At 43.4% G+C, this 19,794-nt stretch overlaps 1 protein-coding gene across 1 annotated transcript in view; it reads right to left on the minus strand.

The window, feature by feature from the left end:
* The window catches only part of col16a1 (collagen, type XVI, alpha 1), a gene marked incomplete at its 3' end in the record, with an annotated part of 565,824 nt that overhangs the window by 12,947 nt on the left and 533,083 nt on the right, over positions 1-19,794 (minus strand). Inside the window, exons 48-57 of the mRNA XM_059954228.1 lie at positions 19,207-19,260; positions 18,477-18,521; positions 14,564-14,617; positions 13,755-13,790; positions 11,920-11,982; positions 10,847-10,918; positions 7,395-7,448; positions 7,266-7,310; positions 6,320-6,364; positions 6,076-6,129 (exon numbers count right to left, since the gene is read on the minus strand). Of these exons, the coding sequence (XP_059810211.1) occupies positions 6,076-6,129; positions 6,320-6,364; positions 7,266-7,310; positions 7,395-7,448; positions 10,847-10,918; positions 11,920-11,982; positions 13,755-13,790; positions 14,564-14,617; positions 18,477-18,521; positions 19,207-19,260 (522 nt within the window). The remainder of the gene's footprint in view (positions 1-6,075; positions 6,130-6,319; positions 6,365-7,265; positions 7,311-7,394; positions 7,449-10,846; positions 10,919-11,919; positions 11,983-13,754; positions 13,791-14,563; positions 14,618-18,476; positions 18,522-19,206; positions 19,261-19,794) is intronic.

The raw sequence follows: 19,794 nt of genomic DNA on the forward strand, positions 1-19,794 counted from the left end.
CAGGCCATCTTGGCCCTTCTAGTCCGTGCTGAAAGCTTACTCTCACCTAGTCCCACCAGCCTGCACTCAGCCAAAACCCTCCATTCCTTTCCTGTCCATATACCTATCCAATTTTTTTTTTAAATGACAAAATCGAACCTGCCTCTACCACTTCTACTGGAAGCTCGTTCCACACAGCTACCACACTCTGAGTAAAGAAGTTCCCCCTCGTGTTACACCTAAACTTTTGCTCCTTAACTCTCAACTCATGTCCTCGTTTGAATCTCCCCTACTCTCAAGGGAAAAAGCCTATCCACATCAACTCTATCTATCCCCCTCATAATTTTAAATACCTCTATCAAGTCCCCCCTCAACCTTCTACGCTCAAAAGAATAAAGACCTAACTTGTTCAACCTTTCTCTGTAACTTAGGTGCTGAAACCCAGGTAACATTCTAGTAAATCTCCTCTGTACTCTCTCTATTTTGCTGACATCTTTCCTATAATTCGACCAGAACTGTAAACAATACTCCAAATTTGGCCTTACCAATGCCTTGTACAATTTTAACATTACATCCCAACTCCTATACTCAATGCACTGATTTATAAAGGCCAGCATACCAAAAGCTTTCTTCACCACCCTATGCACATGAGATTCCACCTTCAGGGAACTATGCACCATTATTCCTAGATCACTCTGTTCTACTGCATTCCTCAATGCCCTACCATTTACAACGTATGTCCTATTCTGATTAGTCGTACCAAAATGTAGCACCTCACACTTATCAGCATTAAACTACATCTGCCATCTTTCAGCCCACTCTTCTAACTGGCCTAATAAATCTCTCTGCAAGCTTTGAAAACCTATTTCATTATCCACAACGCCACCTATCTTAGTGTCATCTGCATACTTACTAATCCAATTTACCACCCCATCATCCAGATCATTAATGTATATGACTAACAACATTGGACCCAGTACAGATCCCTGAGGCACACCACTAGTCACTGGCCTCCAACCTGACAGTTATCCACCACTATTCTCTGGCATCTCCCATTCAGCCACTGTTCAATCCATTTTACTATTATGCAGCTCTCCACAGCGCAATGGATCTGCTCAGAGTCTTGAGGGCTGCCACTTTGACCTGATTGCAAATTTGTTCCCTGTTCCAGTAAGAGCCACCAGGGATTTGGGAAAAAACACCTCATCTTCTGTGCAGGCTCAAAGCAGCCTATAGCTTTGGGATTTAGCAATTCCAGACCAGCAGCTTCTCCTGTATACATCAGGACTGACCATCTAGCATCATTCAATATTTCTCTCTCCATAGATGCTGCCTGACCTGCTGGCCATTCCCAGCAACTGCTCTGTCCTCTCCTACTGTCCCAGAAAGTTCTTTTAATTTTACTCTAATAAATAAGCCTACCAAATAGTTCCAAAAAGCCCCATTCGATTTTAAAGCTTTGCACTTGCTCTGTCAAATTGGCATCTGTTTGCAGTATCTCAAGCCTGTATTAAGAAAGTAGAGGGTGGTTGCAGACTGAGTGTAGTGTGCCTGGTGACCAGTGGTGTTTGGCCTTCATGATTTTTGTAAATAACTTGGATGAGGAAGTGAGTTTGCAGAAGACAGGACATAGACAGCATAGGAAGTTCATCATGCATTACAACTGGACATTGCCAGGATGCACAGCAGGGCTGAGAAGTGGCAGATGGAGTTCAACCTGGAAAAGTATGAAGTAATTCACTTCAGAAGGTTGGATTTGAAGGCAGAACATAGGGTAAAAGGCAGGATTCTTAGCAGTGTGGAGGAACGGAGGAATCTCAGCGTTAACGTCCATAATCCCTTAAAGTTGCCATGCAAGTTGAGAAGAAGACCTTTATGAATTGGAATATTGAGTTCAAGAGCCACAAGGTAATATTGCAGCTCTATGAAATCCTGGTTAGATCACACTTAGAACATGATCGCCTCATTATAGGAAGTATATGGAAACTTTAGAGAGAGGGCAGAGGATTTTAACCTGGATTAGATAGCATGTCTTATAAAGATAGATTGAATGAGCTTGGGCTTTTCTTTGGAGTGAAGGAAGGTCAGAGTTGACTTGACAGGTGCCATAGGAATGTAATGGTTAGCATGATGCTATTCCAGGTGGGGCACCTACGACTCTTTATTTTAGGTTTCCAGTGTCTGCAGTTGCTTATTTCTAATTTACTGTAACATTTGACTGATTACATCTTCCAGTCATTCACATGATCATGGATATGTGCCACGTCCCTTTGAGATAAAGGGCACAAGGATAGGCCGGATGAGTTCGGAGTTTAATTTGGCATTCTCTGTAAGATTGCACATTCCTTCCAGTGTGTGTGTGGGTTTCTTCCAGGTGCTCCGGTTTACCACTACATTCTAAAGACTTACGGGTTAGTAGATTAATTTATCATTGTATGTGGCCTGTGATTAGGCTAGAGTTAAAATTGGTGGGTTGCTGGGTGGGAGGGTCTGGAAGGGCTTATTTCACGCTGTATCTATAAATAAAAATAACAATTTAAAAATGATTAGAGGCACAGACTGAGTGCATATCCAGAAGCCCTTCCCAGGGTGAAAATGGCTAATATGAGCGGGCGTAATTTTATGACGAATGGAGGAAAGTATAGATGGTGTTAGAGGTAAGTTTTTATTCCATGAGTGCATGGAATGCTCTGCTAGAGATGAAGGTAGAGGTAGATCCATTAGGGACACTTAGGAAATGCATGGATGATAGAAAAATTGAGGTCTATGTAGAAGGAAAGGGTTAGATTGATCTTCGAGTAAAAGGTTGGCACAACATAGTTGGCCAAAGAGCTGTAGTGTGTTGTAGTGTGCTGTAATATTCTATGTTCTGTGTTAATTTCCAAGTTGGAAATGCGGTCGTAACTCAAGTTCCCACCCGGAAGAAGAAGTCTGAAGCCCCACAGGAACTGGAATATCTAACCTATAAGAAGCTAAGACCAAGACAATCGGCCCATTAAGTTTACTCCACCATTCAATTATGACTGATTTAATTTCTCTCTGAATTCCATTCTCCTGCCTTCTCCCCATAACTTTAACATCCTTACTAATCAAGAATCTATCAGCCTCTGCTTTAAATATGACTTGGCACCCACGGATGTCTGTGGCAATGAATTCCACTGATTCACCACCTTCTGGCTAAGGAAGTTTCCCCTCATTGTTCTTCTAAAGGGATGTCTTTCTATTCTGTGGCTTATGCCTGCTGGTCCAAGAATCTTTTATTAATGGAAACATTCTCTCCATTTCCACTCTATAGGGCATTCAATATTTTTGATAGGTTTCAATGATATCCTTGCATTCTTCTAAACTCCAGAGAGTGCAGGTCCAGAATGATCAAACACTCTTTGATCCCAGGATCACTCTTGTAAACCTCATGTGAACCCTCTCTAATGCTGGCATATCCTTTCTTAGATCTGGGGCTTTGTAACCAGAGATGAACTGTATTAGGATGAGACAGATAAGTTTCTGAACTCTGCAATATCCAAGATTAAAAGACACAGCAAAGTTGAGGTTGCAGTCAGATCTGCTATAATTAATGGGCAGAGCCACTCAGAGGAGCTACGTTGTCCACTCTGTTTTATGTTCTCAGAGCATGACAGGTTTTCAGCCAGACAGACTGCCAGACATACTTGATTGATCCCGAGGGAAATTGGGTTTCGTTACGGCCGCACCAACCAAGAATAGTGTAGAAATGTAGCAATGTAAAACCATAAATAATTAAATAATAATGTTAATCTCGTTATTCAAACAAGAGGACATGATTTAAGAGTTAGGGGGCAGAAGTTTAAGGGAAACACGAGGGGGTATTTCTTTACTCAGAGAGTGATAGCTGTGTGGAATGAGCTTCCTGTAGAAGTAGTAGAGGCCAGTTCAGTTGTGTCATTTAAGGTAAAATTGGATAGGTATATGGACAGGAAAGGAGTGGAGGGTTATGGGCTGAGTGCAGGTAGGTGGGACTAGGTGAGATTAAGAGTTCGGCACGGACTCGGAGGGCCAAGATGGCCTGTTTCCGTGCTGTGATTGTTATATGGTTATAAGTTATATGGTTAAGTAAAAATGAGTCCAGGACCAGCCTATTGGCTCAGGGTGTCTGACACTCCTAGGGAGGAGTTGTAAAGTTTGATGTCCACAGGTAGGAATGACTTCCTATGACCCTCAGTGTTACATCTCGGTGGAATGAGTCTCTGGCTGAGTGTACTCCTGTGCCTAACCAGTACATTATGGAGTGGATGGGAGACATTGTCTAAGACGGCATGCAACTATGACAGCATCCTCTTTTCAGACACCACCATCAGAGAGTCCAGTTCCACCCCCACAACATCACTGGCCTTACGAATGATTGATTCTTTTGGTGTCTGCTACCCTCAGCCTGCTGCCCCAGCACACAACAGCAAACATGATTGCACTGGCCACCACAGACTCGTAGAACATCCTCAGCATCATCCCGCAGATGTTAAAGGACCTCAGTCTCCTCAGGAAATAGATGGCTCTGACCCTTCTTGTAGACAACCTCAGTGTTCTTTGACCAGTCCAGTTTATTATCAATTCGTATCCCCCAGGTATTTGTAATCCTCCACCGTGTCCACACTGACCCCTTGGATGGAAACAGGGGTCACCGGTGCCTTAGCCCTCCTCAGATCCACCACCAGCTCCTTAGTCTTTTTCACATTAAGCTGCAGATGATTCTGCTCGCACCATGTGACAAAGTTTCCCACCGTAGCCCTGTACTCAGCCTCATCTCCCTTGCTGATGCATCCAACTATGGCAGAGTCAGCAGAAAACTTCTGAAGATTGCAAGACTGTGCAGTGATAAGCTCACAAACGTCTCTAGTACATTTCTAGGGATTTTCCAGAATACAAAACCAGGACAGCTACCAGAGTAGCTCTACCAAGATAAATACTCTCCTGAGTTGACTGTGTCAACACAGAGGCAGTTTTCTGACAACTGTGTGTATGCAAAGGCTCTGTCCTTTGGAGCAATGTTTACATGGATGTTCTGCCAGAGATTCTTCCAAGGACTGTGATGCGGGGACTTTCAGAGACCCTTGTTTCTGCTTCAGGATGAGTGTGCTCTTCACCAGCTCTCAGTTTGGATAGTATGGAGGGCTATCAGAGGTTACAGCGGGACATTGATAGGATGTAATACAGGGCTGAGAAGTGGCAGATGGAGTTCAACCCAGATAAGTGTGAAGTGATTCATTTTGGTAGGTCAAATATGATGGCAGAATATAATAGTAAAGCTCTCGGCAGTGTGGAGGATCAGAGGGACCTTGGGTTCCGAGTCCATAGGACACTCAAAGCTGCTGCACAGGTCGACTCTATGGTTAAAAAGGCATACGGTGCATTGGCCTTCATCAATTGTGGGAATGAGTTTAAGAGCCGAGAGGTAATATTGTAGCTATATAGGACCCTGGTCAGACCCCACTTGGAGTACTGTGCTCAGTTCTGGTCTCCTCACTACAGGATAGATGTGGAAACATGGAAAGGGTGCAGAGGAGACTTACAAGGATGTTGCCTGGATTGGGGAGCATGCTTTATGAGAATAGGTTGGGTGAACTTGGCGTTTCCTTCTTGGGGCGACGGAGGATGAGAGGTGACTTGATAAAGGTGTAAAAGATGATGAGAGGCATTGATCATGTGGATAGTCAGAGGCTTTTTCCCCAGGGCTGAGATGGCTAGCATGAGAGGGCACAGTTTTAAGGTGCTTGGAAGTAGGTACAGAGGAGATGTTAGGTTAAGTTTTTTTACTCAGACATTCTCTGAGTGCGTGGAATGGGCTGCTGGCGATAGTGGTGGAGGCCGTTAAAATAGGGTCTTTTAAGAGACTCCCAGATAGGTACATGGAGCTTAGAAAAATAGAGGGCTATGGGTAACCCTAGGCAATTTCCAAGGTAAGGATCTGTGTTGCACAGTTTTGTGGGCCAAAGAGCCTGTATTGTGCTGTAGGTTTTCTATGTTTGTAAAACATACCCCGAGGGGAGAGAGGGTAGTGCTGCAGAGAATGTTTGGAAAATAAAATTTGGGAATTACCAGTGATTGAAGAATATTCATACTTGCCTCAAAGCCTGGACGTCCTGCTGCTCCAGGTGGACCCGCTGCTCCCTGTTCACCCTGTAACAGTGAGAGTTGTTACTGCTTGTAACACAAACACACACACACTTACACTCATTCACACACACGATCACACACTCACACTCAGACACACACCTGCAACCATGCATAGCACTATCACTTAGACTCTGCACAACCTTATTTTTGAGTGCTACTGCACCCACTCATTTCAAACACACAAGATACTCACCCTCAGCCCAGGTTGTCCTGGGAGCCCAGGCTTTCCTTTAAATCCCTGTTGATGGAAAGAGACCAATTAGAGAATGCGCACCTTTCAGAAACTGCCTCACTACAGGAAGGATGTGAAAGCCATAGAAAAGGGTGCAGAGGAGATTTTGAAGGTTGTTGCCTGGATTGGAGAGTATGCCTTATGAGAATAGGTTGAGTGAACTCAGCCTTTTCGCATTGGAGCAACGGAGGATGACAGGTGACCTAATAGGGGTGTACAAGATGATGACAGGCATTGATAGTCAGAGGCTTTTTCCCAGGGCTGAAATGGTTGCCACAAGAGGACACAGGTTTAAGGTGCTGGGGAGTTGGTACAGAGGAGATGTCAGGGGCAAGTTTTTTTTTTAAAACGCAGAGTGGTAAGTGTGTGGAATGGGCTGCCGGCAATGGTGGTGGAAATGTATACGATAGGGTCTTTTAAGAGACTTTTGGATAGGTACATGGAATTTAGAAAAATAGAGGGCTATAGTTAAGCCTAGTAATTTCTAAGGTAGGGACAAGTTCAGCACAACCTTGTGGGCTGAAAGGTCTGTATGATACTATAGGTTTTCTATGTTTCTAAACCCTCGGCTTCTCTTAGTCCCTGACTTGTCCTGTCCCACCCACCTGTCATGGTACTGGAGGCTCCAGTTACTCTATAACAGGTTGTCAAGTGGAGTACCTCAAATCCTCCTATGAGGAAATTCACCAACTACTACTGGAAAATCAGCTCCAAGGTTGTGCCCTCTGTACCACTCTGTTGTAATCTTTCAACATCTTTACTCAACTTTCAAATCTCAAGAAAATCAAACCAAATTTATGAACCTTTTTTCTTAACCACAAGTTCTGGTCTTATTCTGGATGGGTAATTTTTAACATACTGAATGCTGAATGCCTGTTTGCATATGTTGGATAGTACAGTCACTTACAGGTGCACCTCTGAGTCCCGGTGGCCCCATAGGTCCCATTTCACCCTGCAAAGAAAACAATCACCATTATTATCTCTACCCAGTAGCTGAGAGGATCTCAGTGTTTCAGGTTGTGAGCTAATGTCCTACCCGGGCACCTGGCTTCCCTTCCTTTCCATTGAGGCCATCAATTCCGGGGGGTCCCTGCATAAAGAAAGCAGATGAAAGTCAGAGGGGGCTGTGTAGAAGGGGATAAGGATACCCCACCCTGTTGATATTGCCACCAGGTAACCATGTGTTCAAGGCACAGAGTCTTTCATAACCTGCCTCATTTGTGAGACCAGGCTGAAAGAAGCAGATGAGAAGTGGATGGGAAACTCAGTTTGTTTGACCCTGAGAACTGGAAGCCACCATTTAGAACAGTGCATCACAGTATGAGCCCTTTAGTCCAACATGTTATACTCCATGAGCAACCTAACCCTTCCTGCCTACATACCCCAACCCTCCATTTTCCTTTCATCCATGTCCCCATCTTAAATATCTCTATTGTATCAGCCACCCGTAGCAATGTACTTATCATGCTGTATAAAACAAACCACATCTGACATTTCCCCAAACAAACATTCACTCACCTTAAGAACATGTCCTCGGGGATTAGTCATTGTTACCTGGGGAAATGTGCTGGCTATCTACTCTAATAATGCCTTTTACAATTATCATACACCTCTATCATTGTCTCTCAGCATCCTTTACTCCAAAGAGAAAACCTGAGCTCGCTCAACCTTTCTACATAAGACACATACTCTAATCCAGGCAGCATGCTAATAAATGTCCTCTGTACCCTCCCTAAAGTTTCCACATTCTTCCTACAATGAAGTGAACAGAACAGAAAACAAGTGTGGCCTAGCAGTGGTTCAAGGTGCTGCAACTATTTGTTATACTCTGGATCAAAAGAACATGTAAAGATAAACCCTTCCATTGCAGTCATGCCCTTGGTTGTAGGAAATCTGCTAGGAATGTTCTTCAGGGACACTTGGATATCAGAAAGGATCTGGCAAGTGTGGATTGGGACAGGCTGTTTTCTGGCAAAGATGTTCTTGGAAAGTGGGAGGCCTTCAAAATGGAATTTTGAGAGTGCAAAGCTTGTATGTGCCTGCCAAAATGAAAGCTAAAGTTAACAAGAGTATGAAAACTTGATTTTCAAGAGATATTGAGGTCCATAGGCAAGTAAGAACAAATAAGGTGCTTATGGAGTATAAGAAATGCAAAAGAACACTTAAGAAAGAAATTGGGAAGGCTAAAAGAAGGCATGAAGTTGCTCTAGCAGACAAGGTGAAGGAGAATCCTAATGGATTCTACAGATATATTAAGAGCGAAGGGATTTCAAGGGACAAAATTGGCTGATGGAAGACCAGATTGGTAATCCATGTCTGGTGCTAAAACAAATGGGGGAGATCGGAAATGAATTATTTGCATCTGTATTTACTCAGGTAACAGAGTCTATGGAAGTGAAGTAAAGCAGCATCAACTTCATGGATTAGAGAAGGAGGTGTTTACTACCCTGAGGCAAACCTGGGTGGATAAATCTCCAGGGCCTGACAAAGTGTTTCCTTGGACTGTACGGGAGGCAAGTGCAGAAATTGCAGGGGTCCTAGCAGAGATATTAAAACATCCTCAATGACAGGAGAGCTACAAGATGATTGGAGGGTGATCAACGCTGCTCCGCTGTTTAAAGAAGGCTCTAAACAAAAAAAACAGGAAATAATAGTCCAGTGAGTCTGATGGTTGTTGGCAAGTTATTGTAAGGTATTGTAAGTGACCGGATATATAAGGTTTTGGATAGAAATGGACTGATTAAGGATAATCAGCATTGTTTTGTGCATGGTAGGTCATGTCTAACCAAACTTAAAGCCCTTTTCGAGGAAGTTACGAGGAAACTAGATGAAGGCAAAGCAGTGGGTGTTGTCCAGTCGACAAATTCCCACATGAGAGGCTGGTCAAGAAGGGTCAGTTATTCGGCATTCAGGATGAGGTAGTAAATTGGATTAGACGTTGGTTTGGTGTGAGAAGCCAGAATGGTCATAGAGTGTTGCCTCTTTGACTGGAAGCCTGTACATGGTGGAGCGCTGCAGGAATCAGATGGGTCCTTTGTTGTTTGTCATCTATATCAATGATCCAGATGGTAATGTGGTTAACTGGATCAGCACATTTGCAGATGTCACCAGGATTGAGGGTGTAGTGGACAGTGAGGAAGGTTATCATGGCTTGTAGCAGGATCTACATCAGCTGGAATAATGGGCTAAAAAATGGCTGATGAAATTTAATGCAGACAATTGCGAGGTGTTGCACTTTGGGACGACCATCCAGGGTAGGTCTTACAAAACAGTGAACAGTAGGGCACTGAGGAGTATGGAAAAACAAATGAATCTGGGAATACAGGTCCATAATTTGCAAAGGTTGCATCACAGGTAGATAGGGTCATAAAGAATGCTTTTAGCACATTGACCATCAATAATTCAGGAGATGGGATGTTCTGTTGAAGTTGTCTAAGATGTTGGTAAGGCCAAATTTGGAGTGTTGTGTGTAATTTTAGTCATCTACCTCCAGGAAAGATGTAAACAAGTTTGAAAGGGTACAGAGAAAATTTACAAGGATGTTGCCTGGACTGGAGGACCTGGTTTATAAGGAAAGATTGAATAAGCTAGGACTGTATTCTTCAGAACGTGGAAGATTGAGAGGAGATTCAATAAGGATATACACAATTATAAGGGGAATAGATAGCAAGCAGGCTTCTTCCACTGAGGTTGGATAGGACTACAACCAGAGGGCACGGGTTAAGGGTGAAAGATGGGAACTTTAAGGGGAACAGGAGGGGAAATTTCTTCATTCAGAGGGTTGTGAGAGTGTGGAATGAGTTGCCAGCACAAATAAAGCTTGCAAGCTCGATTTCAACATTTAAGAGCAGTTTGGATAGGTATATGGATAGTAGGAGTACAAAGGGATTTGGTCTCACTGCGGGTTAATGAGAGTAGGCAGTTTAAATAGTTTTGGCATGGACTAGGTGGGCTGAAGAGCCTGTTTCTGTGCTGTACTTCTCTATGACTATGAGTATTGACTCTATTGTCACTGTTTTTCTGTGAGTGAGGGGACTGGGGACTGTTTTTGTCACTTATTTTCCTTGTAGGGGAGAGAATTGGGGATGGTTATTGTCACTGTTCCTTTTTCCTGCAGGGGAGGGGATTGGGGATTTGTTGCTATTGTCATTGTTTTTTTCTGCAAGGAAGGTGGAGGGGGATTTGGGGTTTTGTGAATTTTGTTTCTTTTTCATGTGGGGAACTCTTTTTCCATGAGTTGATCTCTTTTCTTTCAACAATTCCCATGGTATTTCTGTGTTACATGGCTATCTGGAGAAGGTAAATATCAGAACTGTATTGTACATGAATACTTTGACAATAAAATGAACCTTTTTTAACCTTTGTAAAGGTTACCAAAACAAAGCTCATATGGAATGTAAATAGGCCAATAAACTCAGAATATAAACCAAAATCTCTGTGCCATTGACAGATCCCACTAAGTATACCCAAGGAGGAAGGGAGCCTCACCTGTATCCCTGGAGTTCCAATTCGGCCTGGAGGACCTGTTGGCCCAACAGGTCCTGTTCTTCCCTCACTGCCCTGAAAAACAGAAAAAGAGTTCACACAACATGGCTGGATCTTCACCTGCCTGTGTAATTACCTGCCAACTATTGCATCTCCAGCATGTAACTTCATCATGAAGGGAGGTGGGTCTCGATAGTTATTCCCAATACAACCAGCAGATTAAATTGTCGATGTCCTGAACCAGAGATGCTGACCAATAGGGAAGCTGCAATGTTTCCACCATTGTTCACAGATTTGCACTGACCAATGAGGGTCCTTGTGGCAGGGAGAAGTCACAGATGCAACCAGAACCTTGGTTCATCAGTGGGGATGGGGAAGGGCAACTCTGTTGATCTGTGATCTGTTTGGGAAGAATGTAAGTGAATCACTTATAATCATAGGTCATTTGGAGAAATGGGAATCGCAAAATATCATGTCATTGTGATTAACAACATTATGAGAAATGTAGGTCATAGAAGGATTACTGATCCACCAAAAGGTCTTTACGGAGTCACTGACTCATTGGGGGAATGCTGATTTCAGGTTGTCCAGAGAAGTCACTTATTTAGAGGTTCGAGATGAGTTACTGATTCCTGAGGGTGGGGGAGTGAGGTCACAGAACCACAATTGGTTGCAGGTTCATTGGTGAGGAGGATTGTATCCAGAGGGTTCTTATAGATTCTGGATGATCACAGTGGTTCATGGTTTTGTCCATTTAGGAACACCGGGACCTCATGAACCACATATGCTCAATAGGCCAAAACTCCTGCTCAGTGAAGACAAAGGTTACACAGGTCTGGAATTTTCTCTTTAAGGTCTTCATACAAATTTGGGGAGTTCATCTTATGTGTATGAGCACATGGATTCCTCACGAAAAGAGTTATTAGTAACTTCAGTTGGGATGCTCTGCCGCCGAGATGCTTTCATCATTTAGTTCTTGGCAGCAAAGCACCTCAACTCCATTCCCCCTTTGACCTCACAATTAATCTCACAACCTATCACTCATCACATCACATGTCACCAGTCGAGGAACTCACCTTCTCACCAGGACTTCCTGGGGGTCCTGGAGGCCCAGACTTTCCTGGGAAACCTATTGGCCCCTATAAGTACAAAGTATTTCCACAATTATTGTTTCTGTGTGTGTCAAGCCTGGTATTGTTGTAAATATTCATTGTTCAGTGCAGGTTCTCCTCTCTTTTCCCATGCAGATAGATATACATTAGAAAACTGAACTGGTTTCCTTCAATACTTCCATTTTCCTTATGACCACCGACGTAATAATAGTTCTTTCTACCACATGAATCAGATTAGTATAACTCCTTTGCACTTAACTCCTTAGGAGGATAAACCATTCAATGTCATGTTGTAAACCTCCATCCAAACATCAGTACCACTCAGCACACTTATCCCAACAATAACTGACACATTAGTACATCTCTACTAAAGGGTAGTGATCAGTTTGGTTAAGATACAAGCAGGTAGGTGTAGATACATTATGTGTTATATTTCATTATATCAATGTATATCAATAAATTGTATATATATATATATATTATATATGTATATATATTATACACTGTAGTAGGTTTGCCTGGTAGTGCTGAAATTCTGTGAGTGCAGTTCAGCTGTGAACATCTGCTCAGCACTGAGTATCTGTACAGCCACTGCTAAACATCTGTATAGCACAGAATATCTTTCAGCCTAGAACTGATAATCTCTCCAGTCTGGTGCGAAATATCTGCACAGCCTATTAGCAAACATCTAGACAGCGCTGTGCCACAGTGAATGGCACTATACTGAAAATCTGCATAGCATGGCCATGAACATTCATACAGCCAGCAGGAAACATCTGTACAGTGCAGTGCTGAACATTACAGTCACACAGCCTACTTTGGCAATAGTATCAAGGTAACACTGGAACCATTAGACAGTGCTCCTTTGTTGAGTGTCAATTCCCACTGAAGCTTGGTGCTAAACAGTGGAGGTTTGGCACCTTCCAAATGGCCCAGTTTGCTTCCAGTTCAGTTCATTACTTTAAGTGCTGCCGAGTTTTGAGGGACAGTGTTTTTTTTCCAGTGGGAAAATGGGCATTTTTGTTTGTATGGATGTGACCGACCGAAAGGTCCGTTTCCAAAGAACTGTACAGCTTCAATGGCTCCGTGACTCTGACATCACAAGCTGAAATGAAAGCCAGGACACTATTGTTAACTCCCTGCCTGTGTCCTGACCAAAATGGTCATTATATCGAATATCATGTTTTCATTAGAAAATTCTGAAATGCAGTTACTTTCATTTGTTGAGGAAACAGATGATTACAGCTATCATCATCAGCCCAAATCCATGCAAATATCCAGCTCCTTCTCCAACATTTGCCTTGTTACTGCTTCAGATTCCAATCCTCCTGGTTTACTGCACCCCCACCCCCCCATCTCTACATATACCTCTCTCTTCCACAGCCATTCATGCTTTGAGTAATTCTGTGTTTTTTTTGTGCTGTAACTATCATTTCATTCTCCTTTATTCTCATGTTCTGACAACAATTTTAAACAGTCTTGAATCTTAGATTTATGTATATGCCAATACACCCCTGTTCATGCTGATAGATCTGTGTTTTCTACTGAAATTGTGCTTGTACTTTTAAACTATTCCCTTTTATCTGAAAAACTGTTATTCTGTGACCTTCCTTAGTGAGTCATGGAGTCATATCATCAATGGAGAAATGAGCACTTCCACTTTTACTGTGCTCTTTCACAACTTCTCACAACAGGAGCCGGAGACCCCCTGAGCAAATACTTATCTGGCTATTCAAGTACCAATATAATCCAATCATCACCTGCTCAACCTAACTACAATACAATGTAGTCTCATTTACCTGCTGTCCAGGAAACCCAGGCTGTCCTTGAAATCCCTGAAAAAAATATCACTGGGTGATTAGCTTGAGAACTTCCAGATCCCCATCTTTGGCACCATCACAGTAACAGCCCCCCTCTTCAGACCCCTGCCCCTTCATATTGGTGATGCCGTTTTCTTGACAGCTCCCAGCTGCCAGGTACACCCCCACATTGTCAGCACCTAATTTCAGCAGTGTTACAGAAGGCACTGTTCAATTGTCTCCACAACAATTACATGGTTTGTTTCCCAGTTCTTGAGACATGCCCAACAAGGAACTGTCAATAGCACCTTTGAAATTTCAATTGCCTCCCAACCAGCCACGCCCTCAGAAACCACATCCTTTTGAGAGAGTGTTCAGGTGTGCACCAGACTGCTTCAGACACCAGAGTCCAATCCTTGGGTTTACAGCCTGCTTGTCTTCCAGCAAACTCACCAATGGCCTAAGTAGTCTGGAAGGGAGATATTCCATCACTTTGGGCCACGCTCCTTCCAAACCACTGCATCTTGCAGTGTAAACATAAAAAAAACCTATCTTGCTGTGAAATTGGGCAGTGCCCTGGTCAGAACTGAAGGGGTGAAGGAAGGCCTCCTAGCCAACATTGATAACTTGAGGGTTGTTGAAAAAATGTTCTGTCCGAGGAGGGAGATCCCCTATAAAGTGAGACACAAGCTGAGGCAGTAGTTGAGAGGCAGAATCCCAGCATGCAACCCACGTCCTCACTGGATATGAAGAAGTTGGGATGGAGGGGCCTGAGTTTTTCCATCATAAATCAAAGAAACATCACTTACTTGGTCTCCTTTCTCTCCTCGGGCACCAGGTATTCCTGCATCACCTTTGGGGCCCTATCAAGATAAACAGAAAGGCTTCACATCACAGAAAAATGTGCAAGACCAGGTCTGAGCTTGGGCTCTTGGAAGGACAGGTGCTTGAGAGACACAAGGCTGCCCTGCAGCAAGGCTTACAGAGAAGAGGCATGTCAGCCTACTCCACAAACTCATGCACCCCCCCCCACCCTCACCAGGCATTAACAATACAGACAGCTGGGTGTTATACTTAATGGATTTTGACTAGTCAGTAACAGTGGCAACAACCTCCTTCAGACTGGGACAAGGAAACATTCTCCATTAGATGGGCATCAACTGGACATCAGTTATTATGTTGCATGTCCCCAAAGTACAGTGAAAAGCTTGTCTTACATACCATCCATAATGATCAATTAATGAAGGTGCATTGAGGTAGCACAAGGCATAATAATAACAGAATGAAGAATAAATTGTAACAGCTACAGAGAAAGAGTAAAGCTGGTAAACGATGGGGGCAGGGTCATAGTGAGCTAGATTGTTGGGTCAGGAGTCCATCTTATTGTATAGGGGACACATTCAATTGTCTTATAACATTGATATAGAAGCTGTCTTGAAGCCTAGTGGTAATACATGGCTTTTGTATCTTCTGCCTGATGGGAGAGGGGAGAAGAGAGAATATCCAGGTTAGGTGTGTTACTTGATTCTACCGGCTGATTTATGAAGCGGTGAGAAATGTACACAGAATCCACAGTGTGGAGGGGAGATAATGTGGAGAGGGACAGGTGGGGAGGGGGAGATGGTGGGGAGAGGGACTGGTGCGATGGAGGGCGTGACAGGTGGTGCAGGGAGAGAGATGAGGCAGTGTAGGATACTGAGGGCAGGGTAGTAGGGAGATAGTCTAGGCCAGATTAAGAAGTTCAGGGTGTCAGGTCAAGAGACGAAGGAGGAGCCAGTGTTCAACTTGATTCTCTGCAAGCTTCACTCATCTCTGTGCTGAACTAAGCCTGTGGTCTGCAACTAACGGGCTCCTGGATCAGCTGTGGCTGGGGACTCATTTTCGTGAATTTCAATTCTCAGTGTCATTTGCTTACTATTAGCTTTTGTACGAGTTGTTTATTTTTCTGCACATTTTGTGTTTGATGGTCTTTTTTTTTAAAATGGGTTCTATTGAGTTTCTTTGTTTTGTGGCTGCTGGTAAGGAGGCCAATCTTGAGGTTGTATATAGTATACATACTTGGATAATAAATGTACTTTGAACTTTGAGAATTGGCAGACGGAGTTCAACCTGGAAAAATGTGCAGTGATTCACTTTGCAAGATCAAATTTGAAGCAGAATATAGGGTTATTGGCAAGATTCTTCACAGTGGTCCACGTTTATACGTTTGTAGATCTCTCAACATTGCCACACGTTGACAAGGCTGTTCAACTTGTCAGAAGGTGCATGACATATTGGATGTGATTAGTTGGAGGACTGAGTTCAAGAGCTGTGAGGTAATGTCTTTCAAATCACAGTTAGACCACATGTGCAATATTGTGTTCGGTTCTGATCGCCTCATTATAGGAATAATGTGGAGGTGTAGAAAGAGGGCAGAGGATATATATCAGCATGCTGCCTGCTTTGGAGAGTATATCTTATGAGGAGAGGTTAAATAATATCAGGCTTTTCTCTTTTGAGAGGAGGTCGAGAAGTGACTTGATAGAGTGTTTAAAATGATAAGAAGCATAGATAGAGTGGACAGCTAGAGATTTTATTCCCAAGGCAGAAATGGCTAATAGCAGGGGTCATAATTTTAAGGTGTTTGGGGTATAGTGTCAGAAAGAAGGTGTGTGTTTTTTTTTGTTTTTGTTTTTTTTTTAAAACACAGGGAATGGTCAGTGTGTGGAACACACTGCCAGGGGTGATGATAGAGGCAGACTGGGGGCATTTAAAAGACATGTTCCATGTTTGATGTTTCATTGTTCCATGCTCCATGTTCTATGTTTCATTGTTCCATGTTTTATGTTTCATTGTTCCATGTTTTATGTTTCATTGTTCCATGTTCCATATTCTGTTCTATGTTTCATTGTTCCATGCTCTATGTTCACTATGTTCTATGCACTACGTTCTGTGTTCCATGTTCTCTGTTTCATGTTTCGTTCTAAGCATTCTGTTCCATGTTCCATATTCCATGATTCCCAGGCTACTGTGGGAAGTGATGGGGGAGACTGCTGAGCCTCTGGCAATGACCTTTGCATCATCAATGGGGACAGGAGAGGTCCCAGAGGATTGGAGGGTTGCGGATGTTGTTTCCTTATTCAAGAAAGGGAGTAGAGATAGTCCAGAAAATTATAGACCAGTGAGTCTTACTTCAAAAGTTGGTAAGTTGATGGAGAAGATCCTGAGAGGCAGGATTTATGAGCATTTGGAGAGGCATAATATGATTAGGAATAGTCAGCATGGCTTTGTCAAAGGTAGGTCGTACTTTACGAGCCTGATTGAATTTTTTGAGGATGTGATTAAATACATTGATGAAGATAGAGCAGTAGATGTAGTGTGTATGGATTGTATATGTGGTGTATATGCAAGGCATTTGATAAGGTACCCCATGCAAGGCTGATTGAGAAAGTAAGGAGGCATGGGGTCCAAGGGGATATTGCTTTGTGGGTCCAAAACTGGCTTGTACACAGAAGGCAAAGAGTGGTTGTCGATAGGTCATATTCTGCACGGAGGGGTTGGTGACCAGTTGTGTGTCTCAGGGATCTGTTCTGCGACCCTGCTCTTCGTAATTTTTATAAATGACCTGGTTAAAGATGGGTTAGTAAATTTGCTGTTGGAGGTGTTATGGATAGTGTGGAGGGCTGTCAGAGGTTACAGCCGGACATTGATAGGATGCAAAGCTGGGCTGAGAAGTGGCAGATGGAATTCAACCCACATAAGTGTGAAGTGGTTCATTTTGGTAGGTCAAATATGATGGCAGAATATAGTATTAATGGTAAGACTCTCGGCAGTGTGGAGGATCAGAGGGATCATGGGGTCCAAGTCCATAGGACATTTAAGGCTGCTGCGCAGGTTGACTCTATGGTTAAGAAAGCAAATGGTGCATTGGCCTTCATTAATCTTGGGATTGAGTTTAGGAGCTGAGAGGTAATGAGGTAATGAGAGCTATATAGGACCCTGGTCAGACCCCACTTGGGAGTATTGTGCTCACTCTTGGTCACCTCACTACAGGAGGGATGTGGAAACTATAGGCAGAGTGCGGAGGAGATTTACAAGAATGATGCCTGAATTGGGGAGCATGCCTTATGAGAATAGGTTGAGTGAACTCGGTCTTTTCTCCTTGGAGCGACGGAGGATGAGAGGTGAACTGGTAGAGGTGTTTCAGATGCTGAGAGCATTGATAGTCTGGGGCTTTTTCCCAGGGCTGGAATGGTTAGCACAAGAAGGCACAGTTTTAAGGTGCTTGGAAGTAGGTACAGAGGAGAAGTCAAGGGTAAGTTTTTTTTTCTTACGCAGAGAGTGGTGAGTGCATGGAATGGGCTGCCAGTGACAATGGTGGAGGCGGATACGATAGGGTCTTTTCAGAGACTCCTGGATAGGTACATGGAGCTCAGAAAAATAGAGGGCTATGGGTAAACCTAGTTAATTTCTAAGGTAAGGACATGTTCGGCACAGCTTTGTGGGCCTGTATTGTGTTGTAGGTTTTCTATGTTCTATGCACTACGTTCTGTGTTGCATGTTCTCTGTTTCACGTTTTGTTCCATGTTCTATGCACAAAGTTCCATCTTCTCTGATCTACGGACTCTGTTCTATGCTCCATGTTTACCCCACTGCTATCCAACACATCAGGATCGTCCAGTGAGGCTTCTAACTTCACTGCTCATTCCATAATCACTTATTTTAGCTGAACACAGTACTCACCGTGGAGCCACTTGGACCTTGGAGACCAGGGATACCAGGAGGGCCCTGTAAGAGAGAGGAGTGTCAGTAGCCACACAGGAAATTGGCATGTGATAGGAGTAATACAAGACTGGAATGGTGATTGGTGAAAAATGGGACCCTGAGGAAGCAAACAGGCTGGTTCTGGCTGAGCTCCTATCAGTGGCAATATCAATACCACAGCAGAGATAGCAAATGGGCTGCAGACAGATTGGGACTTAAAACAATTGCACCAGCATGGGGCAAGTCTGAGAATGGGGGCATCGATTACTGTTGTGATGTTCTGGTTGCTGTTATCTGGGATAGGGTCCTGACTGTGTGACTGGAACAATTGAGACTGATGTAGATTGGCGTGAATGACGGGGTGATGGTCGCTGCAAACTCATTGAGTCAAATGGCCCAATTCAGTGCTCAATCTTCTATAATTACCTGTGCCTGTGGAAAAGGGTGCTGGGATGTATCTGGGGCTCTGGCTGCTGATTTAAGGTTGCAGTGAGGTAAGTCATTACCTGCACCAGTCATTAGATGGTGTCCTTGGAATGACCACTGGAGGGTACACAGAATTTGCCAGAGTTTCTTATCAGTTTTAAAAAGAATAGAGTGTTCTTCCTGGAGCATAAGGAGAACCCTGACAGCAAGATACTCTGAAAACAAAATGGCCTCAATGTCATAGGTGTTGAGTAAGTAGACAGACTCCATAATATTTTCCTACCGGTACACCTTTTTCTCCTTCAGGTCCGATCGGACCCCGTTCTCCTTTAAGCCCCTGAAAAAAACACTCATAATCAGACTCGGGTTTACTATCACAGACGTATGTTATTAAAGTTGTTGTTTTGTAGCAGCAGCAGGCATAAAAAAATTATAATAACATACACTAAAATACAAAATAAATAAATAGTGTAAAAGGAGAAATAGTGCAAGAGGTAGTGTTCGTGGGTTCATAAATCTGATGGCCAAGGGGGAGAAGCTGTTCCTAGAACATAGAGTCTTCAGACTCCAGTACCTCCTCTCTGGTGGTAGTGATGAGAGGAGTTAAGTGAGACCATAAGACCATAAGACCATAAAATATAGCAGCAGAATTAAGCCATTTGGCCCATTGAGTCTGCTCCACCATTTAATCATGGCTGATCCAATTTTCCTCCCAGCTTTAATCTCCTGCTTTCTCCCCGTATCCCTTTGTTCTCTGACCAGTCAAGAATCTAACAACTTCTGCTTTAAATATACATAAAGACTTGGCATAGTGACCTGTGGCAAAGAATTCCACAGAATCACCACCCTTGAGGCACTGACTTTTGAAGAT

Source organism: Hypanus sabinus, chromosome 30 (assembly GCF_030144855.1).
Source record: "Hypanus sabinus isolate sHypSab1 chromosome 30, sHypSab1.hap1, whole genome shotgun sequence".
Lineage (NCBI taxonomy): Eukaryota > Metazoa > Chordata > Chondrichthyes > Myliobatiformes > Dasyatidae > Hypanus > Hypanus sabinus.